The sequence below is a fragment of the Pleurodeles waltl genome, chromosome 4_2, assembly GCF_031143425.1.
Source record: "Pleurodeles waltl isolate 20211129_DDA chromosome 4_2, aPleWal1.hap1.20221129, whole genome shotgun sequence".
In the NCBI taxonomy this organism is placed as follows: Eukaryota; Metazoa; Chordata; class Amphibia; order Caudata; family Salamandridae; genus Pleurodeles; species Pleurodeles waltl.
The window spans coordinates 447,133,987-447,161,286 of record NC_090443.1 but is presented as its reverse complement, the minus strand read 5'-3'; the positions used below and the strand labels follow the sequence as shown (position 1 = coordinate 447,161,286).

The 27,300-nt window shown below is 45.9% G+C and overlaps 1 protein-coding gene across 16 annotated transcripts in view; it reads left to right on the top strand.

The window, feature by feature from the left end:
- Positions 1-27,300, top strand: part of DSN1 (DSN1 component of MIS12 kinetochore complex) — a 304,146-nt gene that overhangs the window by 163,241 nt on the left and 113,605 nt on the right. For all 16 annotated transcript variants that reach the window (XM_069231754.1, XM_069231763.1, XM_069231764.1 and 13 more), the window contains one exon: positions 3,265-3,337. In XM_069231754.1, the coding sequence (XP_069087855.1) occupies positions 3,265-3,337 (73 nt within the window). The remainder of the gene's footprint in view (positions 1-3,264; positions 3,338-27,300) is intronic.

Below are 27,300 nucleotides of genomic sequence, written 5' to 3'. Positions count from 1 at the left end.
CAAAAAGTGGGGGGCCCCCGCCTCCTCGGGACTTTCTCTTTTTTTTTTTTTTAAGAAGGGGGTGGAGGTCCCTCTGTGCGGTTTTTGGCCCTGGGGACCACCACCTCGCCAGGGCACACCCTTAAAATTGGACCCCGCTTTCTTGAGCCATATATAGCTCTGGGGACTGCCACCCCCCAGGGCCGGCTCCTGCTATGTCCTGGGATATAGCTGTTTGTTCTGACTTTGCAGGATCTTTGACAGCGCCTGTCAAGTCAGAGCAAACACGAACTCTGCTCTCAGTCAAACAGTTCTCACTTGCTGGGGGCAGAGTATTCGTCTGGAAATGGATGAAAAAATTGCTCTCACACACAGGGAGCTGCATGTTTAGCAGCTCCCTGTGTGTGAGAGCAGTGGTGGCTGGCAGCTGCTTGGGACCGCAGAGGCATTCAGACTCCCTCCCACCCCTCCATGATCCCAACAATGCTAACTATGTGCCCTGGGGCACCAAGGACACATGGCTAGGTCCCGGGCAGTGGGGGCCCCGGGGCCGAAATCAGCCCAGGGAGAGGGGCCGTGTGGCTGCCCCCTTTCCTATTGAGTGAAGGCAGGGCCCTGGTTGATGGCACCCCCGGGGTCGAGATTTTCCCGTGGAGTAGGGCCACACAGCCATCCTCCTCTATAACGATATGAATCTTTCATGGAGGTGAATGCATCATTGATCTATTGGAGTGCATTCAGTATGTGACTGTGACAAGTGGGTTCTTTCTTATCCTCTCCTGGCGAGAGCACAAGCTATGGTTCTCCCTTTAAAAATTGCTACGGGTATGCAAATGTGAAAATCACCTGTTAGCTTCGCCCACTTGGCCCCCCACCGTCTGCCTTAGTAGTATGCAAAGCATTTCCTACATATTGCCAGAATGATGGACAGCTTAATACTAAAGGGCTCCCACCCAGTGCAGGAAGAAAGAACTCCACTTGGGTAGATATTTTGTGCAAAGCTGTGGAGTCTTGTTGGATAAAGGGGTAGATGAGGTTCCTTTGTGGTTGAGTCACTCATACACCCACACAGAAACTCATGCACCCACTCACAGACCCACTCAAGCTCATGCACCCACTCACAGACCCATGCACTTACTCACATACCCACTAAGAAACTTGTGCACTCACTCACAGATGGACTCCAAGAACCATGCACCCTCTGACAAGCCCACTGAGGTACTCATGCATGCACCCACAGTCCACTAAGAGACTTATACATGCAGGGTTGGGTGGTTATAGGGGATTAGCCGCAGGACCTGTTGCCAACCCCCACCTCACACGGTGAACCGCCCGCCATACATGGTGTGGGGCTGGGTGGATATGCGCGGTTAGTCGCAGGGCGTGACTGCAGGCCAGGGCCTGCGGCCAACTACCCCGCGCACAACTGAAGGCTGTGTGCTGCGGAGGTTGGATTAACGTATAGTATTTAAGATATCTTTATGTTGAAAACAAATGATAGAAATTCACTGAAAACAACCAAAGGTTACAGGGACTTTAAAGTTAGGATCTTAATTTACTCGCACAGAACTATAGACATTCAGCAGTTATAGTTTTGGTTAGCTCAAATAACTATAATAAGTAACTATAACTCGTGCCCTCACCATGTACTGCTAATTGCCCCAAATATTACATCACTCATGACATCTGTGATAACCTCATAGATAATATCAATTTAACATTTGCAGTAAAAGTATAGGGAAGAAAACTGCATGGTGAGGATGCTGAATGTCTATGGTTTTCTGTGGGTAAATTCAGATCCTAATTATTAGGCCCTTTAACCTTTGGCTGTTTTAAAAAAAAAATTATTACAAATTCTATTTCCTAATTATAACGCTCCTGTAACCTGTGTTTTGTTTCAGTTAATATATGGGTGTATATATATATATATTCGTATATCTGTATGTATACAAGTACGTATGTATGTACAAGTGTGTGTGTGTGTGTATATATATATATATATATATATATATATATATATATATATATATATATATATCCATTCTACTGGCGATAGCCAAGAGGTAGCTATAGTGAGGACCAGTTTTTTTCATGGATAATGCAGCGTGTTTTTGTTTTGCTAAAAACTTTGGCGCCGTTTGACTCTTCACAAAATTTTCAAAATCTGTTTGACACTCACCTTAGGTGATGTGTAGAACGTTTCGAGATGATTTGTCAAGCAGTGGCCAAGAAAAAGGGAGGATCCCAAAACACTTTTTCCCCATGCAGTTTCTCCGGGAATTTTTCAATTTTTAGACATAGCTGCAGCCTGAAATGCCAAACGGAATTACACCAAATTCAGCAGAAACCTAGATCCTGGTCCAGAAAGAGCCATTTTTGTAATCTGGTGTAAATCTGTGTAATAGTTTCTGAGTTAAAAAAGGGAAAAAATATAGATATGTAGGGATGTGAATCCAAACCCAAAAGCAAGGCGCTGATTGGCTGGGCGCAAATTGAAAGGAGAGTTATGGCTGGCATTTTGTTTTTGAGCTTGGCGCTGGGAAAAATTATAAATAAAATATCATGCAAGGGTTCAGGAAAGAGGTATTCTGCTTCCATAGGAAACATGGAGGGGTCTATGAGGGACCCCGTATGGGAAAATATGCCCAAATATTTATATTTTTTGTTTTGGCTGATCCACTGATGTGCGGATCTGCGGCAGCGCTCAGCCCAGCCGCCAGTGTAAAATCTCAAAAGATCTGTGGATCTGTAGGCCAATGGAAAACAAAATGCACCCACTCACAGAGCAAACCCCTGACACACACAGCCAAAGGCTGTGCGTGGCGGTGGTTGTATTAGCATATGGTAATTATTCTTTACTTTATGTAAAAAAAACAAAATTAGAAATTCACTGAAAAAAAAAACCCAAAAGTTACAGGGACATTATAGTTAGGGTCGCATAGAAATTCAGCAGTTATAGTTATACTTTTAGTGGTACTTATCTGAAGAAACTATAACTCGTGCTGTTAAGTAACTTAGGCCATGAGTTATAGTTTCTTAGCATAAGTATAAAAGTAACTGTAACTGCTGAATTTCATGGTTGTGTGTGTATTGAACGTCACCCCAGCTACAACATCCCAGTAACTTTTTTTTTTTTTTCTTTTTCTGAATTTATATTTTTTATAGATAGTTTTTCAGCACGTATGGGTCTGTTTGTTTTGTCATTTTGTTTCCTTTCATACCTCAGACCAAGACCGCACTACTGGTTTTTTGAATATTTCTTCTTTCTTTCATTTTGTATTTTAGTTCTCCATTCAGAAGCTCCAGGAATCTTTGAAAAGTGCCGTTGGCTTCAGCTCCCAGGACTTTAAATCAAAAGGTAAGATTGTGCAAGTGACTAGCGAAGGTGTCACTAAGGGAGCCAGTCAACAAGAGTGGTGCACCATTGTTGTTCAGTGGAATATTAATCTAGTCTGGTGAGCTGTGTGTGGCAGGAGAAAGAATTTATGAGGGTTTTGCTTTCCTTGGCAAATGATGCTTTATGGGACCAGATGGCCGGGCGTGGCAGGGATTTATCCAATGTGTTGGGAATTAAAGTACAAACAGGAGGTTTGTGCTAGTAACGACAACCAGTGTGTTTCCTTGCTTCATTGTTTGCTTCTGAGCAAATCACTTTATCTCTTTGTGCTTCCCGTTCCATCTGCTAGAGAAGTTCAGACCATATTTTACAAAAGAGCAGTTTTTTTTATTCATGAGTTCACTGACAGATTCTGTAGGACTTTCCATCACAAATGAGCTGCCATTTTTGAATGCTTCAGTGTACTCATGTTTGCGGTGCAACTTGAATCTTGAGTCACGTAGGCTCAGACATCCGAACGGACAAAAATGCCCCTATTCAGCAGCTCTAGCAACAAATGAGAAAGAAGTATTTGGGACAGTCAACTTATTTATGGTTCAGACTGATGAATGTACAGCGCTTTTATTGGCAATAAAAGCATTTGCTTGAGTTAGAGCTATTAGCGTTGTAAAGGAAAAAAAAAAAGTCTGCGCGATCGCACTATGTAAAATGCAGCACGATCGTGCTGCGTGGAAAATAAACAGATAAAGTTGTCCAGACCCCAGGCTGAAAACATGTAGCCTCGTATGTTTTTAGTAGTTTACCAGTGCTGTGTAGGTGGGCTAAACACCGGAAAAGGCACGACGTATGCATGCCTTTCACAAATGAAAGCAAGCGGATTTTAAAAGGCAAGCCCACGAGCCAATGTAAGTGACTGACTTGACATGGGCGTGGTTTGAAGCCCAAAGAGAGATTACAGAATGGACGAAGCGCTTTGCGCTCACCCATAATGATGCTCTTGAAATGCAAAACTCAGTAGTGGACACTTTTAAGATCCAAATCCAGCTTTTGGAGTAACACTGAAACATAAATGTGATTGCCCATGGTAAACTAAAACAAGTTGTTGCTGTTGCTTCTTTAAGACAAGTTATTCCCTCTGTAGTTTCTGTGACAAAGCCCTTCTGTGAGGCACAAACTGCAGAGTTTGATGAGCTCTGGTGCAGAACAATGGATGGTTTCCCTGCACCAAGTTATTGTGGGGTGTGAATTGTATTGCCCTTACTACCCCTATTTGCAATGCTGACGTGTTTGCCTGCATGAGTAGTGCCCTATGTAGGCAAGTGCCATCTTTCTATCATGGTTACTGTAGGAAAGTACCATCTTGCCTGGCATGTTACCCCCATTTTTTCACTGTATATATGTTGTTTTAGTTGTATGTGTCACTGGGACCCTGGTAACCCAGGGCCCCAGTGCTCATAAGTGTGCCTGAATGTGTTACCTGTGTAGTGACTAACTGTCTCACTGAGGCTCTGCTAATCAGAACCTCAGTGGTTATGCTCTCTCATTTCTTTCCAAATTGTCACTGACAGGCTAGTGACCATTTTTACCAATTTACATTGGCTTACTGGAACACCCTTATAGTTCCCTAGTATATGGTACTGAGGTACCCAGGGTATTGGGGTTCCAGGAGATCCCTATGGGCTGCAGCATTTCTTTTGCCACCCATAGGGAGCTCTGACAATTCTTACACAGGCCTGCCACTGCAGCCTGAGTGAAATAACGTCCACGTTATTTCACAGCCATTTTACACTGCACTTAAGTAACTTATAAGTCACCTATATGTCTAACCTTTACCTGGTAAAGGTTGGGTGCTAAGTTACTTAGTGTGAGGGCACCCTGGCACTAGCCAAGGTGCCCCCACATTGTTCAGAGCCAATTCCCTGAACTTTGTGAGTGCGGGGACACCATTACACGCGTGCACTACATATAGGTCACTACCTATATGTAGCTTCACCATGGTAACTCCGAATATGGCCATGTAACATGTCTATGATCATGGAATTGCCCCCTCTGTACCATCCTGGCATAGTTGGCACAATCCCATGATCCCAGTGGTCTGTAGCACAGACCCTGGTACTGCCAAACTGCCCTTCCTGGGGTTTCACTGCAGCTGCTGCTGCTGCCAACCCCTCAGACAGGCAGCTGCCCTCCTGGGGTCCAGCCAGGCCTGGCCCAGGATGGCAGAACAAAGAACTTCCTCTGAGAGAGGGTGTGACACCCTCTCCCTTTGGAAAATGGTGTGAAGGCAGGGGAGGAGTAGCCTCCCCCAGCCTCTGGAAATGCTTTGTTGGGCACAGAGGTGCCCAATTCTGCATAAGCCAGTCTACACCGGTTCAGGGACCCCTTAGCCCCGGCTCTGGCGCGAAACTGGACAAAGGAAAGGGGAGTGACCACTCCCCTGACCTGCACCTCCCCTGGGAGGTGTCCAGAGCTCCTCCAGTGTGCTCCAGACCTCTGCCATCTTGGAAACAGAGGTGCTGCTGGCACACTGGACTGCTCTGAGTGGCCAGTGCCACCAGGTGACGTCAGAGACTCCTGCTGATAGGCTCCTTCAGGTGTTAGTAGCCTATCCTCTCTCCTAGGTAGCCAAACCCTCTTTTCTGGCTATTTAGGGTCTCTGTCTCTGGGGAAACTTTAGATAACGAATGCAAGAGCTCATCCGAGTTCCTCTGCATCTCTCTCTTCACCTTCTGATAAGGAAACGACCGCTGACCGCGCTGGAAGCCTGCAAACCTGCAACATAGTAGCAAAGACGAATACTGCAACTCTGTAACGCTGATCCTGCCGCCTTCTCGACTGTTTTCCTGCTTGTGCATGCTGTGGGGGTAGCCTGCCTCCTCTCTGCCCCAGAAGCTCCGAAGAAATCTCCCGTGGGTCGACGGAATCTTCCCCCTGCAACCGCAGGCACCAAAAAGCTGCATCACCGGTCCCTTGAGTCTCCTCTCAGCACGACGAGCGAGGTCCCTCGAATCCAGCGACTCTGTCCAAGTGACCCCCACAGTCCAGTGACTCTTCAGCCCAAGTTTGGTGGAGGTAAGTCCTTGCCTCACCTCGCTGGGCTGCATTGCTGGGAACCGCGACTTTGCAGCTACTCCGGCCACTGTGCACTTCCGGCGGAAATCCTTTGTGCACAGCCAAGCCTGGGTCCACGGCACTCTAACCTGCATTGCATGACTTTCTAAGTTGGTCTCCGGCGACGTGGGACTCCTTTGTGCAACTTCGGCGAGCACCGTTTCACGCATCCTCGTAGTGCCTGTTTCTGGCACTTCTCCGGGTGCTACCTGCTTCAGTGAGGGCTCTTTGTCTTGCTCGACGTCCCCTCTCTCTTCAGCTCAGCAGCGTCCAAGAACGCCAAACGCACGATTTGCGTCTAGCAAGGCTTGTTGGCGTCCGTCCGGCGGGAAAACACTTCTGCACGACTCTCCAAGGCGAGAGGGATCCGTCCACCAAAGGGGAAGTCTCTAGCCCTTTTCGTTCCTGCAGAAACCTCAGCTTCTTCTGTCCAGTCGAAGCTTCTTTGCACCCGCAGCTGGCATTTCCTGGGCATCTGCCCATCTCCGACTTGCTTGTGACTTTTGGACTTGGTCCCCTTGTTCCACATGTACCCTAGATTGGAAATCCACAGTTGTTGCATTGCTGGTTTGTGTCTTTCCTGCATTATTCCTCTAACACGACTACTTTCTCCTTAGGGGAACTTTAGTGCACTTTGCACTCACTTTTCAGGGTCTTGGGGAGGGTTATTTTTCTAACTCTCACTATTTTCTAATAGTCCCAGCGACCCTCTACAAGGTCACATAGGTTTGGGGTCCATTCGTGGTTCGCATTCCACTTTTGGAGTATATGGTTTGTGTTGCCCCTATCCCTATGTTTCCCCATTGCATCCTATTGTAACTATACATTGTTTGCACTGTTTTCTAAGACTATACTGCATATTTTTGCTATTGTGTATATATATCTTGTGTATATTTCCTATCCTCTCACTGAGGGTACACTCTAAGATACTTTGGCATATTGTCATAAAAATAAAGTACCTTTATTTTTAGTATAACTGTGTATTGTGTTTTCTTATGATATTGTGCATATGACACTAAGTGGTACTGTAGTAGCTTCACACGTCTCCTAGTTCAGCCTAAGCTGCTCTGCTAAGCTACCATTATCTATCAGCCTAAGCTGCTAGACACCCTATACACTAATAAGGGATAACTGGGCCTGGTGCAATGTGCAAGTACCCCTTGGTACTCACTACAAGCCAGTCAAGCCTCCTACATTGGTTGTGCAGTGGTGGGATAAGTGCTTGAGACTACTTACCACTCTTGTCATTGTACTTTTCATAAGAGAAAAATATACAAAACAAGGTCAGTGTATATACACATAGCCAAAAAGTTTTGCATTTCCTCTTTTCACTCTTTTCTAAGTGCTGAAAAGTACTTCTAAACTTTCAAAAAGTTCTTAAAAGTTTAAAAAGTTTTTTTCTGTCTTTCCAAAAAGTTCTGAAAACTTTTTTCTCTTTTTCTATCACTTTAACTCTCTCTAAAAAATGTCTGGCACAGGCCAAAGTGTTGATCTGTCCAAACTTGCATATGACAACCTTAGCTGGAAAAGAGCAAGGAGTCTCTGTATAGAGAGAGGTTTGAGTGTAGGGAAAAATCCTTCCTTGGAACTGTTACTTAACATGCTTAGAGAACAGGATAAGGCCATAGGTGCCCCATCTGTTGAAAAAGTACCTAATAGTTCCCAATCTGATTCAGGGACTCCCCCAGGAAAAGATTCAGGAAAGAAACTTCCTAGCCTGCCCATTACTAGACAATCTAGCATAGATGGTAATGATGATGAGCCACACCAAAGAAATAGTGTTGTCTCACATCATAGCAAAAGCATTTATTCTCACCATACTGGTAGTAATGTTTCTGTAAACCAAGCTGTTAGGGTGGCTTCTGTAAGGGACAGGTCTCCTTCTGTTCATTCCCATCATAGCTCTGTTTCTAGAAATGTCCCTCCCACCAACCCTGATGACAGAATGTTAGAGAGGGAACTCAATAAGTTGAGGGTGGAACAAACCAGACTGAAGCTTAAAAAGCAACAGCTGGATTTGGATAGGCAGTCTTTTGAATTAGAGAAGGAAAGACAGAAGTTGGGTTTAGATACCCATGGTGGCAGCAGCAGTATTCCCCATAGTCATCCTGCAAAAGAGCATGATTCCAGGAATCTGCACAAGATAGTTCCCCCTTATAAGGAGGGGGATGACATTAACAAGTGGTTTGCTGCACTTGAGAGGGCCTGTGTTGTACAGGATGTCCCTCAAAGGCAGTGGGCTGCTATCCTATGGCTATCATTTAGTGGAAAAGGTAGGGATAGGCTCCTTACTGTGAAAGAAAATGATGCCAATAATTTCCAAGTTCTTAAGAATGCACTCCTGGATGGTTATGGCTTAACCACTGAACAGTACAGGATAAAGTTCAGAGAGACCAAAAAGGAGTCTTCACAAGACTGGGTTGATTTCATTGACCAGGCAGTGAAGGCCTTGGAGGGGTGGTTACATGGCAGTAAAGTTACTGATTATGACAGCCTGTATAACTTGATCCTGAGAGAGCATATTCTTAATAATTGTGTGTCTGATTTGTTGCACCAGTACTTGGTGGACTCTGATCTGACCTCTCCCCAAGAATTGGGAAAGAAGGCAGACAAATGGGTCAGAACAAGAGTGAACAGAAAAGTTCATACAGGGGGTGACAAAGATGGCAACAAAAAGAAGGATGGTAAGTCTTCTGACAAGGGTGGGGACAAATCTAAAAATGAGTCTTCATCAGGCCCACAAAAACACTCTGGTGGGGGTGGTGGGTCCAAATCCTCCTTTAATCAGAACAAGGAAAAGAAACCATGGTGCTATTTATGTAAAATAAAAGGCCATTGGACAACAGATCCCAGTTGTCCAAAGAAAGGCACCACAGCTCCTACCACTACAACCCCTACTGCTACACCTAGTGTCCCTACTAATAGCAGTGGTGGTGGGAGCAAACCTACTAATAGCCAATCCAAGGGAGTAGCTGGGCTCACTTTTGGTAATTTAGTTGGGGTTGGTCTGATTAGGGAGACCACAGAGGCTACTTTAGTCTCTGAAGGGGCTATTGATTTAGCCACTTTGGTTGCTTGCCCCCATAACTTGGAGAAGTACAAGCAACTAACCCTAATAAATGGTGTTGAGGTCCAGGCCTACAGGGACACAGGTGCCAGTGTCACAATGGTGATTGAGAAACTGGTGCACCCTGAACAACACATACTTGGACACCAGTACCAAGTAACCGATGCTCACAACATAACACAAAGCCACCCCATGGCTGTTGTAAATCTCAACTGGGGGGGGGTAACTGGTCCAAAGAAAGTTGTGGTAGCTTCAGATTTACCTGTAGACTGTCTATTAGGGAATGATTTGGAGACATCAGCTTGGTCAGATGTGGAGTTGGAGGCCCATGCAGCAATGCTGGGCATCCCAGGGCATATTTTTGCTTTGACAAGGGCTCAGGCCAAAAAGCAAAAAGGACAGGGAAGCTTGGATCCTGGAACAATGGACCAAGTGCTCCCTAAAGCTAGGGCTAGTAGAAGCAAACCACTTCCTACTATCCCTCCCTCTACAGTGGATTCAACTTCTGAGGAAGAAGAATTCCCTCCCTGTGCAGAACCTACACCAGAGGAGCTGGAAGCAGACACTGCTGAGCTTTTGGGTGAAGGGGGGCCTGCCAGAGAGGAGCCGAGTGTGGCACAGCAAACCTGTCCCACATTAGAGGGTCTCAGACAGCAAGCTGTCAAACAGGCTAATGGGGATGTCAGTGACTCTCACAGAGTTTACTGGGAGGACAACCTCTTGTACACTGAGCATAGGGATCCTAAACCTGGAGCTGCCAGGAGATTAGTGATTCCTCAGGAGTACAGAAAGTTCCTCCTAACACTGGCACATGACATTCCCCTAGCTGGGCACCTGGGTCAAATGAAAACTTGGGACAGATTGGTTCCATTGTTTCATTGGCCTAGGATGTCTGAGGACACAAAGGAATTTTGTAAGTCCTGTGAAACCTGTCAAGCCAGTGGCAAGACAGGTGGCACTCCAAAGGCACCCCTTATCCCACTGCCTGTGGTTGGGGTTCCCTTTGAAAGGGTAGGGGTTGACATAGTTGGCCCCCTTGACCCTCCTACTGCTTCAGGCAATAGGTTTATCTTAGTGGTAGTGGACCATGCCACAAGATATCCTGAAGCAATTCCTTTAAGGACCACTACAGCTCCTGCAGTGGCAAAGGCCCTCCTGGGAATATTTTCCAGGGTGGGCTTCCCAAAGGAAGTAGTATCAGACAGAGGAAGCAATTTCATGTCTGCATACTTAAAGGCCATGTGGAAGGAGTGTGGTGTAACGTACAAGTTCACAACACCCTATCATCCACAAACAAATGGACTGGTGGAGAGATTTAATAAAACTCTCAAAGGCATGATTATGGGACTCCCTGAAAAACTCCGCAGGAGATGGGATATCCTTCTACCATGCCTCCTTTTTGCCTACAGGGAGGTACCCCAGAAAGGAGTGGGCTTCAGCCCCTTTGAACTTCTTTTTGGACACCCTGTTAGGGGTCCACTCACACTTGTAAAGGAGGGTTGGGAACAACCTTTAAAAGCTCCTAAGCAGGATATTGTGGATTATGTACTTGGCCTCAGATCAAGGATGGCTGAGTACATGAAAAAGGCCAGTAAAAACCTTCAGGCCAGCCAAGAGCTCCAGAAGCAATGGCATGATCTGAAGGCTGTTTTGGTTCAGTACCAACCAGGGCAGAAAGTGTGGGTCTTGGAGCCTGTGGCCCCAAGAGCACTCCAAGATAAATGGAGTGGTCCCCACACAATTGTTGAAAAGAAGGGAGAAGTCACCTATTTAGTTGACTTAGGCACTGCCAGGAGTCCCCTTAGGGTGCTCCAGGTCAACCGCCTGAAACCCTACTATGACAGGGCTGATCTCACCCTGCTCATGGCAACTGATGAGGGACAGGAAGAAGACAGTGATCCTCTACCTGATCTCTTCTCTTCCACAGAACAAGATGCTCTTGTGGAAGGTGTAGTTTTGGCTGATTGTCTTACTGCTGAGCAGAAAGATAATTACACTCAGACTCAGGTGAGAGCCTTCCTAGGCCTCACTGGGTATTACAGGAGGTTCATTAAGAACTATGGCTCCATTGCAGCCCCTCTTAATGACCTCACATCCAAGAAAATGCCTAAAAAGGTATTATGGACAGCAAACTGTCAGAAAGCTTTTGAGGAGCTGAAGGAGGCCATGTGCTCTGCACCTGTCCTGAAAAGCCCTTGTTACTCTAAAATATTCTATGTCCAGACTGATGCATCTGAATTAGGAGTAGGGGCAGTCCTATCACAACTTAATTCTGAGGGCCAGGATCAACCTGTTGCTTTTATTAGTAGGAGGTTGACCCCTAGAGAAAAGCGCTGGTCTGCCATTGAGAGGGAGGCCTTTGCTGTGGTCTGGGCTCTGAAGAAGTTGAGGCCATACCTGTTTGGCACTCACTTCATTGTTCAGACAGACCACAAACCTCTACTTTGGCTAAAACAAATGAAAGGTGAAAATCCTAAATTGTTGAGGTGGTCCATATCCCTACAGGGAATGGACTATACAGTGGAACATAGACCTGGGAGTAGCCACTCCAATGCAGATGGACTCTCCAGATATTTCCACTTAGACAATGAAGACTCATCAGGTCATGGCTAGTCTTATTGTCCTTCGTTTGGGGGGGGGGTTGTGTAGGAAAGTACCATCTTGCCTGGCATGTTACCCCCATTTTTTCACTGTATATATGTTGTTTTAGTTGTATGTGTCACTGGGACCCTGGTAACCCAGGGCCCCAGTGCTCATAAGTGTGCCTGAATGTGTTACCTGTGTAGTGACTAACTGTCTCACTGAGGCTCTGCTAATCAGAACCTCAGTGGTTATGCTCTCTCATTTCTTTCCAAATTGTCACTGACAGGCTAGTGACCATTTTTACCAATTTACATTGGCTTACTGGAACACCCTTATAGTTCCCTAGTATATGGTACTGAGGTACCCAGGGTATTGGGGTTCCAGGAGATCCCTATGGGCTGCAGCATTTCTTTTGCCACCCATAGGGAGCTCTGACAATTCTTACACAGGCCTGCCACTGCAGCCTGAGTGAAATAACGTCCACGTTATTTCACAGCCATTTTACACTGCACTTAAGTAACTTATAAGTCACCTATATGTCTAACCTTTACCTGGTAAAGGTTAGGTGCAAAGTTACTTAGTGTGAGGGCACCCTGGCACTAGCCAAGGTGCCCCCACATTGTTCAGAGCCAATTCCCTGAACTTTGTGAGTGCGGGGACACCATTACACGCGTGCACTACATATAGGTCACTACCTATATGTAGCTTCACCATGGTAACTCCGAATATGGCCATGTAACATGTCTATGATCATGGAATTGCCCCCTCTATACCATCCTGGCATAGTTGGCACAATCCCATGATCCCAGTGGTCTGTAGCACAGACCCTGGTACTGCCAAACTGCCCTTCCTGGGGTTTCACTGCAGCTGCTGCTGCTGCCAACCCCTCAGACAGGCAGCTGCCCTCCTGGGGTCCAGCCAGGCCTGGCCCAGGATGGCAGAACAAAGAACTTCCTCTGAGAGAGGGTGTGACACCCTCTCCCTTTGGAAAATGGTGTGAAGGCAGGGGAGGAGTAGCCTCCCCCAGCCTCTGGAAATGCTTTGTTGGGCACAGAGGTGCCCAATTCTGCATAAGCCAGTCTACACCGGTTCAGGGACCCCTTAGCCCCTGCTCTGGCGCGAAACTGGACAAAGGAAAGGGGAGTGACCACTCCCCTGACCTGCACCTCCCCTGGGAGGTGTCCAGAGCTCCTCCAGTGTGCTCCAGACCTCTGCCATCTTGGAAACAGAGGTGCTGCTGGCACACTGCACTGCTCTGAGTGGCCAGTGCCACCAGGTGACGTCAGAGACTCCTGCTGATAGGCTCCTTCAGGTGTTAGTAGCCTTTCCTCTCTCCTAAGTAGCCAAACCCTCTTTACTGGCTATTTAGGGTCTCTGTCTCTGGGGAAACTTTAGATAACGAATGCAAGAGCTCATCCGAGTTCCTCTGCATCTCTCTCTTCACCTTCTGATAAGGAAACGACCGCTGACCGCGCTGGAAGCCTGCAAACCTGCAACATAGTAGCAAAGACGACTACTGCAACTCTGTAACGCTGATCCTGCCGCCTTCTCGACTGTTTTCCTGCTTGTGCATGCTGTGGGGGTAGCCTGCCTCCTCTCTGCCCCAGAAGCTCCGAAGAAATCTCCCGTGGGTCGACGGAATCTTCCCCCTGCAACCGCAGGCACCAAAAAGCTGCATCACCGGTCCCTTGGGTCTCCTCTCAGCACGACGAGCGAGGTCCCTCGAATCCAGCGACTCTGTCCAAGTGACCCCCACAGTCCAGTGACTCTTCAGCCCAAGTTTGGTGGAGGTAAGTCCTTGCCTCACCTCGCTGGGCTGCATTGCTGGGAACCGCGACTTTGCAGCTACTCCGGCCCCTGTGCACTTCCGGCGGAAATCCTTTGTGCACAGCCAAGCCTGGATCCACGGCACTCTAACCTGCATTGCACGACTTTCTAAGTTGGTCTCCGGCGACGTGGGACTCCTTTGTGCAACTTCGGCGAGCACCGTTTCACGCATCCTCGTAGTGCCTGTTTCTGGCACTTTTCCGGGTGCTACCTGCTTTAGTGAGGGCTCTTTGTCTTGCTCGACGTCCCCTCTCTCTTCAGGTCCAATTTGCGACCTCCTGGTCCCTCCTGGGCCCCAGCAGCGTCCAAGAACGCCAAACGCACGATTTGCGTCTAGCAAGGCTTGTTGGCGTCCTTCCGGCGGGAAAACACTTCTGCACGACTCTCCAAGGCGAGAGGGATCCGTCCACCAAAGGGGAAGTCTCTAGCCCTTTTCGTTCCTGCAGAAACCTCAGCTTCTTCTGTCCAGTCGAAGCTTCTTTGCACCCGCAGCTGGCATTTCCTGGGCATCTGCCCATCTCCGACTTGCTTGTGACTTTTGGACTTGGTCCCCTTGTTCCACAGGTACCCTAGATTGGAAATCCACAGTTGTTGCATTGCTGGTTTGTGTCTTTCCTGCATTATTCCTCTAACACAACTACTTTGTCCTTAGGGGAACTTTAGTGCACTTTGCACTCACTTTTCAGGGTCTTGGGGAGGGTTATTTTTCTAACTCTCACTATTTTCTAATAGTCCCAGCGACCCTCTACAAGGTCACATAGGTTTGGGGTCCATTCGTGGTTCGCATTCCACTTTTGGAGTATATGGTTTGTGTTGCCCCTATCCCTATGTTTCCCCATTGCATCCTATTGTAACTATACATTGTTTGCACTGTTTTCTAAGACTATACTGCATATTTTTGCTATTGTGTATATATATCTTGTGTATATTTCCTATCCTCTCACTGATGGTACACTCTAATATACTTTGGCATATTGTCATAAAAATAAAGTACCTTTATTTTTAGTATAACTGTGTATTGTGTTTTCTTATGATATTGTGCATATGACACTAAGTGGTACTGTAGTAGCTTCACACGTCTCCTAGTTCAGCCTAAGCTGCTCTGCTAAGCTACCATTATCTATCAGCCTAAGCTGCTAGACACCCTATACACTAATAAGGGATAACTGGGCCTGGTGCAAGGTGCAAGTACCCCTTGGTACTCACTACAAGCCAGTCCAGCCTCCTACAGTTACCCCCGCTTTTTGCCTGATGTCAGTGTGTTTAGACTGTAGCTCACTGAGATCCTCCTAACCAGGACCCCAGTGTCTGTGCGCTCTCCTCTAAGTTTGATTGGTGGTAAAACTTTTACACCCACACTTGGCATACTGGAGCACCTATGTAAGTCCCTGATATGTTACTTAGGTACCCGTGGCATTGGCACACCAGGGGACCCCCTATGGGCTGCAGCATGTATTATGCCACCCATGGGAGTCCATGCAAACTGTGTCTGCAGGCCTGCTATTGCAGCCTGTGTGAAATGGTGCATGCACATTTTACTTATGATTATAATATAATATGGCTTGCCTAATATCCCAATCACTGCCTTAGACATTGTAAGTCCCCCCTGTGGTAGGTCCTTCATCCCAAGGGCAGGGTGCATGTCCCTAAGTGTGAGGGTACCCTTGAATAAGCAGGGTTCTCCTACAAACCCCAGACTCCATTCCCTGGGCTTTGTAAATGCGAGGAAGCCATCTTAAGGTATGTAGTGGACACAGGTCAACACAAGTCTCCGAACCTAGGTATGTTTGGTATCAAACATGTTGAAATCATGCAAGTACACTAATTCCAGTGCTAGTTGTATGATCCCATGTAGTCTGGGGATTCCTTAGAGGATCCCCCAGTTCTGCCTGTGCAGCCTTATGTCCAGCCCACTCTGCTGCTGACCCCAGACACTATTCTGCCTTCCTTCTGGTGAGCCTCGCTCAAGCAGAGGAAGACAGAACAAAGGGTTTCCTGCAAGGGAGTGGTGTCCTCCCCTCCCCTCCCCACCCCACCCTGTGTATTAGGTGTCTAAGGGCTGTGGTATGGTGGCCTCTGAGCACCACCAGACTGCTTTGAAGGGTATATTTGGTGCACTCCTTGTATAATCTGGTTTGCATCTGTTCAGGATCCCTTTGGCTGCAACCCCTCTTCACAGTGACTGTTGCTCTTGCACAGGCTTGCTAACTCTTCCTGCAGGAGATCTTGAGGTGCCAAAAATCCCCAGCCTCTAGCACTCTGCAACTCCTGTCCTGCAATTCCTGGGCGATGAGACTTCTGTTTGTTGTGCTGCTGAGGCCTCCTTGTGACTACCTGTGTCCATTGACTGTGGGTCACTCGTGCGGACTCCAATGACTTCTGCTGGCCTTCCTGTGTTCTGAGGGCCAGCCTTGACTCCCCCTCAAGGGTAGAGTCTCCCGGACCTCACTGGTCCCCAAAACCATGCAAATACATCTCCATCTGCTGCTTGCATTTGCCAGTGCTTGTTGGTGGCCTCGCTGGTCACTGACCCTTCTGCAATCTGGCAGCCGTCGAGGGACAGCTCATAGGTGACTTTGGGGATCTTCTGCAGCTCCTGGACCTCGCAGCTAGCCTTCTTCCTCCATCGACTTCACCTCTAGGAGGGTGAGCATTGCCACCTGCACCGCCTGGGCACCTCTAAGGGTGCTAGACTCTGTCCCCTTCCTTTTCAGGTCCTCCTAGTCTGGAATCCGTCCTTGGGTTCCACTGCCCTGGTCCACAGGTCGCGACAGCAGCTGGACAATCCGTCTTTGAGAGTCCCTTTTCCCCTCTGCATCCGGGTCCGTAAGGTGGGGGCACTTGTCTGCTAGTTTTCTCGGGGTCCACTGGCAAGGGTCCTGAAACACACAAACTCCAATCACCACTTCCCTATGTTAGTATGTGAGAAGACTGCGTAGGTAACCCCTCTGCACCTGGTCGCTGGGAACAGATGCTGTACATACCTCTGGTGTTTTTTGGTCCTTCCCTGGCTCCTAGCTAACTACCATCCTCACCTTGGTTGGGTTCACTATTTTGCATTCACTTACTTAATATATGGTTTGCCCCTCCAGAGGGCCCTGGACATTTTATGTTATTTCTGCTAGTTATTTTGTGTATTTCTGGTGTAGATATCTCCAAAGGGAGATGCACCAATGCTAGTCTAGTAGCAGTGTTGTAATAACAAAATCCTTTATTTTTTTGCAACACTTGTGTGGTTCTTAATTGTGAGGGAGTTGCTGTCTGACTACTGTGGTATTACAAGTGCTTTACATTCCTCCTGGATAAACTGCAGCTGCTCGCTTCAGTTACCCATAGAGAGCTTTTGCTGTCTGGACACCTATTCACTATCACTAAGGCTTGCCTGGACTCATTATAGGGTGCCACACCACAGGTGTACACCATAAACTGGGCCAGCCACCTACATGATACACCATTTTACTTAGGGCATTATAATCCAGATTATATACAGGGCCACTGGAATTATGTGGCCAGGGGGGGCGGGAGGTGGGACAAATTATGAGATACGGTTGAATAAATTATGCAGCACAATGCCGCACATTTTGAGGTAGTAATACTTAATTATTTTGTAATTTTCAAATTTGTTTACATTGTCTGGGCATTGATGGAACTCATTAATATCAGTTTAGCTCCCAACTTTAGTAATAGAGCAAGAAAAGTGTAACTTTGCATAGGGCCTTTCACTGGGTGGCAATGCATGCACTGCGTTTTTAGCAACTTTTGAACCATTTGAGCTAGAATTTTTTGTTTGTTGTTAAAGTCTTCAAATTATGCGGCAGATAATAGATTAGGTGGCAAATGCATCAAATCTGTAATTACGTGAAAATCGTCACAGCCGCACAATCGCACAATTCCAGTGGCCCTGATTATAAGGGACTAGATACTAATGACCCAAAGCACAGCTTAAGACTCGGTTTTGTAGTTCTTTCACCTCCACGCTGTGATGGATCACTTGTCTAGGCTCATGTTAACCTGCATTCCTAATTATTTGTTTGTGTGCCAGTGGACATTTTAATATTCATTTTTCTTACCATGACTTACAAGATGTTTGTCTAGTGTGGGTTTATGAGGGCTGTAAGCATGTCAGATTTTGGGGTAAAGACTAGCCATGTAAATAATATGTGTTTGGGTTATTGGCCACAAATTTATTTTATGTGGATATTGTAAAATCTGGCATGCATATGACATATCTCATTTAAAAATGTGAGTTCTAAATAGGGAGGGAGTCTTAGGATTTTCACCATAATACACAGCTTTTTTTAAAGGCAGTACTGTGTTTCACTAGCTCTTCAAGCCTGCTCTACCTTTTACTCTACATATCTTTCTTCAAATGTCCTATCAATTGCATTTTATAACTACTGCATCATCCAATAATTGACGGACAGAATTTGCATGCTTTCTGCTGCTTTCTGAATTTTAATTTCTTGCACAATGGAAATGTTTTTTATGGAGGTAACTATATATCATTGTCATCTTTAAAATTAAAAAGTAAATGTTCAAACACACACAGACCCAGTTTACTGTGCGTGCCTGTGTGCCATGTGAAGGTGTCCATGTTGAATGCTGAGCGTCCCTGTGACTGTTCCTGCCATGCCTGTTGCTCCCATCCTTTTGGCGCAGTTCGGAAAACTTTGCCAGCCCTTCACCGCTTGATCCATCTGCTATGCTCCTCTTCTTGCTGTCAACCCCTTTCTTCTCTCGCCTCCATGGCTCTGGCTGATGCCTTGCTGTTTTGCCCTCACTCTGCAGATTTCTGTGGTTCGGGCTTGGTCCAGATACCCCCCTGGTTTGAGTAGACTATTGCCTCTGTTTTCAGAGGCCCAGACAACACTCATCACCTGATACTATGTGCTCCATCAGGAGTGAGGTGCCTGCGAGTCTCCTGCAGCTTGAATTCAGTGCCTACGACCAGTGCACACGGTAGGAGCATCCCCCGCATGGTTGGCCTAGAGCAACATCCTCAGGTCCTGACAGGGAGGTGACAGTGAAACACACGGTTTGGATGAGCTGCCTTGTGTGCTGGCACAGGCAGAGATGTTGTATAGGGTAATAGGCAGCATTGGACAGCTGGTCAGCTTTTCTCCCTCCGTCGCAATTGACATAACATGATGGCAGTTGCCCTGTTATTCAAAGTTGGCCTGTTTTTGATTCGTAATTTCCAACTGTATCAATCCCTTCCAGCTGTTGATGTCTAGGGGACCTCCTGGCACATAATATCTTCTATTTTTTATGCCACCATGAAAACAAGGTCAAACAAAAGTATAATAAAAAATCCTAAATCCAAGAATGCAGGGTATACTAACTCGGAGACATCACTGAATTGGACACTGGATTCCAGACCAACTTCTATAACTCTTGATGCCTCTTCCCACCCCCGGGAACTCATCAAATAATGAATCAATCTTCTTTGCTTCCTTGTCAGATTTCACAACCGTTTACTCCAGTGGTGACAAAGCAATCCTCTGTCAGAGACTGTTTTCTGACATGATCCACTTTACAGGAAGCACCATTCCCAGCCTCAACACTACTCTGGTTCAGTCCCATTCACCTAATCATTCAAACTTGATGGAATCTGATAATCGTGTTTTCCCCTCTACCTTCTACAGTTCTGCTTATGATCATGACAACGGCTGCAATTAGCAAAAAAGCAAACTTGTTCACCAGCCATTCAGAAACCAACTCAATAAACCCTCGATAGAGGAAGAGGATGACAAAGCAGACCCTGTACAACAATCAGCAATCCACTGCTACATGATGCTCTTAATAACTCCTTGGATAACACTGACTTACTAGAGGAGTTACCATGCCTAAATGATCTTCCACTCACAGGCTTTCATTTTTTTGTTTTTTAGCCCCGTACACCAGTTGATCTTGTTGATCAGATCGATTCTGCTACACCAATATCGTATCTTGCACTGCAAGCAATGGAAGCAATCTCAGGAACTCTTTCTCAAATGTTGTAAACTATGGGGAACCAGTTGTCTGCTCTCTCTCTCAGAACAATCTTATTAAAAGAGATTAGAAAAGAAATGTAATACCCTTGGTAGCATCCATGACCTTCTCCAAAATAACCATCAATCCTTAGGGAAAGTGGGTTTTACCTATCTAACCTAGCTAGGTAGGACAACATAGTATATTTATTACAGCTTTTACCAGGGATGCTAAACCTAGGGAAACCTCATCCTTTAACAGCAGCGCCTACTCCTCTGACGTCTACTGAGGTCAGCACGCCTGTACGTCTTTCTAATACAGCAAACCAATATTGAAGCATTTTGAATGACCACTTAACAATATTGTTTGAAGAATCTGATCTTATTTTAGGTGGCGACCAAGGACAAAAGAAGGTTAACTCAGATAAAATTGAAATTTTAAGAGATGCCTGTGTAATAATTGAACCCTCAAGTGGCTTTCCATGAAGGGCCCCAAATGATGAATGCCAACTCCGGGTCAGTAAGCATTGCTTAAAATAATTAAGGAAGTTAACCAAAAAATCATACCTTAAGGAAATCAAGCCCATTTACTTAAAAGCCAATTCATATAATAGGTATGAACCTTTTTCCAATATTCAGTAAGGGAGTATCCACTATGGCAGCCAAATCCACAGCAATCTGTCTGCGACAGAGATCGGATCTTGCCAGAGAAGGCGAATTGTCGAACCGTAATTCAATAAACGCTCTTTCAAAACAAGCCCGATTAACATCACCAGACTAGTAGTGACGCCGCAGTGAATGATCTGCTCCCCTCAAGAATCTTACCCAACCTCTCAATTTCACCTGGCTCAACCAACTCCTTATATCTAGATCTCACAAACCCAATAAGTAATGACTCTATTGTGAGCAATCTGATCCTCCATAGAAGTTCTTCTGGATCCTTAATTCCATCCTGCTCCACTTATTCCTTGAATATAGAGTCCACAAACTTAACAATAATGGACAGTGTTGCATTTCCTGTCAAAACAGTTGCAGAAATAAAGAGCCCAATTTTGTCATAGCAAACTCCCAATTTTCCTCAATACATCAAAAAAGAAAGCTCCCCACCCCCAATGACTGAACCCAGCTTTCAGTAACAGACTACCTTTGTGATGCTCAGCTGTCCTCTGTCATGCGTGTATCCAACTTGCCAACACTGCTCTGGACCACTTTTCCTTTGTATCCCCTTTAGCCCCAAATGTGGATTTCAGAAACAAGACTCTTGATTTCACCCCATATATTATATATATCAAGGACAAGGTGACAATTTAAAACGTCAGAATGTCTTAAAAGTCCTAAATTACTTTCTGGAAACCCACAATTACTAGAGAGCTATGGAGATTCAAGTTCCTTCATAAGGTGATGGCTCTAAATCAACAGATTGGTCAGTAGAGGCAATAGCTCAAACAATTTTGTCTACAAAAGAAGTTTAAGCAGTTGAGATATTCTTGTATCAAGCCAAGTAAACTGAAGTATCTACACATAGTGCAAGACCAGAGAAAAAAGCAAGATAAATTTTCAGGAGCAGCTTACGAAAAGAGCCACTTTATCTGTCTTAGCAACCCATCAAATAACATGAACTAAAATCTCCAGAGATAATGCCATTGGGTGACTAGTGGTCATGACCCATCTAACTAATTCTTGCTCTTATTTAGAATCAGTGGCCTCGTGCCATACCTTATGAAAAGTGTTGAAAAACCCTATTTAAACCTTAACAAACTGGTAATTTCCTCCTGGAATATAGCCTGCCTTGAACAACATCTAAAATAAAGTGGAAACAGTTTGATATCCTTTATAGCCTAACATCATGCGGTTTGCTTTGAGAAAAAATGGCAATCTAACTTTTTTCAACCTTCTAACTTTCATACGAACAAAATTCACCCCCAGACGAAGCACAATGAGCCATCCTACCGGTGGCCTATTGATTCTGGCACACTATAGTCCAGCGCTTAAAAACTACCATCATCAAATCAAAATCGAAGCAAGGGTTATCCGTCTTCATAGGCCAAAAAAAGATAAAACCAAGTGTTACCACTTCACACGTACTTTCCACCATCATTAATAAAAAAAATTTAATTAAAGCTCCTCACCGTCTTCCAGGGAATTGATGTCCTTCCAGTATTGTATCTTTCATAGATTCACATGCTTAAATCATCCCCGTCGAGGTGGGAGCCTCACGGTAACCTCAAATGCATATAGCAGTAAGTGTAACACACTAGGCCTCAGTGGCCCAAATAGGCACTGTTATAGCCTATTCATGTTCTTTTATGAAAAAAAAAGAAACAAACTTGAGCTACAACCAATCAAGTGACAGCACCCTCTAGAACACTCCCAACAGAGGCTGTTTCCCTCAGATTTTCTACCGCACGTCGTTTGAAGGGAGTCTCACTGAGCTCTGCTCAGTTTACTCTTCTGACAGGAAGATTTTCTCTCGGAGAACCCAGCATTCCAGTGGACAAACCAAACTAGGAAAGGACTTTTCAGAGATTGTGGCAGTTGTGGGAGGAAAAGACTTAATATTGATGACCCCCACAAGAAATGCATCTACTGCCCACATCCAGACCATAAGGTGAGGGGCTGTAAGGTCTGTCGCACCTTTAGTCATAAAACCCTGAAAGACCAAGAGGGTAGACTTTTGTTGTGGCTCCAAAAGCAGAAGGCCATGGAGTATCTTTCTTCTGAGGAGAGTGAAGCCTCATTGCACACTGCTCACTCCCTAAAAAGGCCTAGAGGTGAGGGAAAACTGCCTACAGAACCTCCAAGAAAAGTTCCTAAAAAATCTTAATACCTTTCTTTAGAGAAGCAACAAGGCCAGGAGGGTGCTGCCTCAGTATCCAGTACCCAGTTGAAACCCTCGAAAAAGGTTCATTCAGAGCCTACCACACCTTTGGGGGGGAAAAAAGGCACCCCAAAAAGTGCCTCTCTGTCTCTCTCACCTGGGAAAGAGGTGGGAAGATTCTTCTCAGATTCTGCCAGAAAGGGGCGTCGACAATATCACTGTCGACGACAGCGTCGACAGTCACGATGACGTTGACATTCACCACAGCAGTGTCCGCGATGATTATTACATGGTCGCCTCTTTCGTCGACAACGACCATTACAGCAAAGATATACAAAAAGACACCGCCGACGAAGACGTCGTCAATGAGCGATAAGTCAGAAGCCTCGTTATTACATCTGTCGATTGTGACAGACCCGTCGGTGGGGACGAAGAGATAATTGTCGATGAGCATACCGTCGATGAGGCCTTCGACAAGGGAATCGTCAACGGGGGAAGAATTGTTGACGAGGAAAAGTCAGTCGAGGAGGAAACCATAGACAGGAGAACTGTCAACGAGGGGAACATCTGCGACAGTTTCATCGGCGCAACCATTGACGACGAACATAGCAGGGCGAGCATCATCTTCAGATGATCTCACGAATCAGGCCTCAGAGTCAACAAGATTTCTTTCTCTTTCTTTCATAACAGTGGGAGAGAAGGCATCTCCAATCCTGCCGATGCATACCTCCCCAAGCAAAGTGTTGCCGTATTCTCCTCAGCACCTACTGGATGACGACGAAGAGGTCTATTCTAAGGATGATGGAATGTTTGGTGCGGCCTATAGTACATCGCAGCTTCATGTCAAATGCCAGGACCTGGATGACGATGGTGATGGACAATATCAAGACAGTTAGTCGTCAGCCAGGGTCCAACCGGATCCGTCATACTCCACGTTTGAGACAGAACCTTCTATTCCTGTGCCAAGATCTTTAGTGTCAGATCTCCAAGGTATGTTGCAGGATTATTATAGAAGGTTTACACCATCGATACCGGCGACTCCGACCACACAGTCTAATCTGCAAACGCGTCTGAACACTCCAGTCCCTAGTCACCCTGGGACACGGCACAGAGTCCTCCCGTTTGTTTACCAGCTGCAGGATGATCCTCAGTCCACAGACGAAGAGAGGGAAGATGGTGAGATACCGGAAACCATTCGTAGTGAGTGGGATGAATACCTCATTCCTACACCGTCACCACCAGCAGCAGGGCCAGTGGATTCACCCCCGGAGGACATAGGGGGCTTCCATAATTTGATGGAAAGAGTGGCCAAAAGATTTGAACTACCCATTCTTTCCCGGAAAACTGATTGTTTCCTATAGGACTTTAAAGGGCCATCAAAAAAGTCAGTTAGGGCTATTCCTATAGTGGATTTTCTATGGCAGGAAGGGTTGAAGGCGATGAAAAACCCAGCTACAATACTTTCCCAGATACCGCAGTTGGAGAAAACATATGAAGCCCCGGAAGATACTCCAGCCTGTTTAATAACCCAACCAAAACTGGATTCTGTCATATCTCAAGCGGCACAACATTGCTCCAAAAAATCCTTCAATGCCAATAACATCACCTCCAGACAGAGAGGGATGGTGACTGGACAACATCGCCAAAAAGTTCTCCTCAGTGGCGGCGATAACAGTAAAGGCTGCTAACTCGTTGGCCATTTTGGGCAGGCATGATTGCAAAATGTGGGCAGACATGTCCTCTTATGTAGATCTCTTGCCCGAGGAGGCAAAGAAAGTGTTACTGAAAGGAAAGCGGATTGCAGCCGAAGTCATCGATTGTGCGATTAACATCTCACTAACAGGTTTCAGGCAACTGGCAGGAGCAGCGGTCTTGCGTAGGCAGGGCTGGCTGAAATCTACTTTTCACCTGGAAATTCAGAGTAGAATACTTGACATGGCGTATGATGGGGAAAGCCTCTTCGGGAAGCATTTGGATGACATGCTGCAGTCCATAAAGACAGATACGGCGAAATTCTTTGGTATGTTGCAATACAGAAAACAGCCATTTTGAGGTGCGAGAGGCAGAGGAAGTTACTCCTTTTGTGGTAGTTTCCAGCAGTATAGACCACAGTACCAGTCAGCTCAGGCAGGTTTCCGACAGCAGTACGGACAGCATCAGCACCAATATCGATTACCACTTACAGCTGCCTGTAGACACCCCGCAAAAGGAAGATCCGTGGCCCGCGGCAGAGATACGGGTAGAAAGCAATGACCTGGCATCCATACCAGCTACCAACCCTAACCAGGTGTCAAAGATCGGGGGTCGCATCACTTATCACATCCTTCAGTGGTCAGGAATAACATCAGACAAGTGGGTACTAGATATAGTAGCCAAGGGGCATACTCTGGAATTCATACAGAAACCTCCAAATACTCCTTCGTCAGGACCGCCACCTCTGCGGTTAAAACACCTCTTCAAGGAAGTATATGTGATGTTGCGCAAGGGGGCAATAGAGCTTCTTCCAACTCTTCACAGAAACCAGGGATTCTATTCCCGCTTTTTTCTAGTAAAGAAGCCATCAGGGGATTGGCGTCCCATTCTAGACTTAAGATCCTTAAACAAGTTTCTCAAAAAGCAGTCATTTCGGATGGTAACGCTACAGGACATCCTATGCCTCTTGAACACAGGAGATCATTTGACATCTCTAGATCTCCAGGATGCATACTTCCACATCCCAACACATGGAAACCATCGGAAATTTCTCAGATTCAAGGTAGCTGGTATGCATCTGCAGTTTCGTGTCCTCCCATTCGGATTAAAGTCGACCCCCAGAATTTTTACAAAGGTGTTAGCGCCAGTAGCAGCTCACCTGCGCCAGTTGGGCATACAAGTTTTTCCATATCTAGACGACTGGCTCATCAAGGCGTCATCAAGAGCTCAAGTGGTAGACCATACAACCGCTTGCCCCCGGTTGTTCAAGGATCTATGTCTTACCATCAGTTATCGCAAGGCAATTCTGCATACTATCCAAAGCACAGCATTCCCATCACAAAAGAGAAAACAAAGCTGTCCAACTTGGCTCAGAAGCTATTGACAAAAAAGTTTGTTTCAGTTCAGTCTTACAAATCATAAATGGGAATGATCTTGTCATGTATTCCACTGATCCCAAATTGCTGGCTACGTATGCGGCCTTTACAGGAGCAAGTGGATGCTCAGTGGCTCCAAGTGCAGGGCTCCTTCGAGGTTCGAATTCTCATCACACCAGGGATGCGAACTGCCACATGTCTTTGTGGGCGAAGCAGGCCAATTTATCCAGGGGTCTTATCTTTCTTCAACAGGTGCCTCAATATATAATAACAACAGATGCATCCCTCGAGGGTTGGGGTGCTGTAGGACGTTGGCTCTGTGATTTGATTTAACACATGCTTTATTCGATCGATCGATCATCAAAGCGAATATACAGTAGTGATAGGAATAAAGATAAAACCAATAATAATAATAATAGTACATAGATATAAAATATAAAACGTAGATGCCTAAGAGCATGATTCAATTAAAATTCTCAGTACACATAATACACATAATACACATAATACGGCTGCGACCCCCCTCCTGTAATTCTTGTAAGAGTAAAAATGTAGGGCTCTAAATTAAAACACAGTCCTAACAATAGAATTGCGTATTCGCCATGCTACTAATAAATATTTACTAACAGCCTATATTAAAACTGTAGAATGGTGACTTTTTAAAATCCTCAAAGCAGAGGCACAGTCTCTTATCCCCATTTCACGACAGATGTGACGGATCCACTTAGACCTGGGAAGGGAATAAGCAGGGCAAACCAACATAAAATGTTCAACTGTTTCAGATTTTGCACCACAAGCTGGACATGTACTTGTATCTGTTTTTGTACCCCATCTACACACCAATGACTTCAGCGGCAACGAACCAAAACGGAATCTGGCATATAAGCTTTTACCGAGGATGTCAGGAATATTGTCTAGATATGGTTCAAATTGTGGATACCACTTAAAATCTGTAAAGTGATTTGTTAAGGTGCCATAGGTTCTGTGGGTGATATAATCGTTGCGTACATAGGACCAGTATATCCGTTTCAGTACATTGGAGTGAGCCTTTTCTAGTTTATGGGGTTCCTCCCAAAAGTGGCTGAGGCCTAATTTGTTGAACCATGTGGATACATGTTTAACCCAGGGAATAGAGGTTGAATTGGAACACTTTAGCAGGTCTTGGAGTGAGGTCTTATAAACGTCTAATTCAGAGACGGTCCATAGTCTTATCCAATATAATAATGGTCTTAAGATAATTAGATCGGCTATGCGTCTCAGGCCCAGATCTAATAACAGTGGTATCAATGGAGTACTAGGAGGACAGGCACACAAAGACCTCGCAAAACTGTTCTCACTGATAGTAAGCCTGTTACAGTCAGAAAAACCCCAGACCTCAGCTCCGTATGCGGCGGCACCCTGTGCTCTGGCAATGTAGATCTTAATTGCCTGGGAGACAGTTTTTGCTGTCGTACCCCTATAGAAACGCAGGATTGATGCTGCACTGTGCTGCAGGCGACCCACACTTTTATTGACCTGTTCTACCCAGTTCAGATTATCAG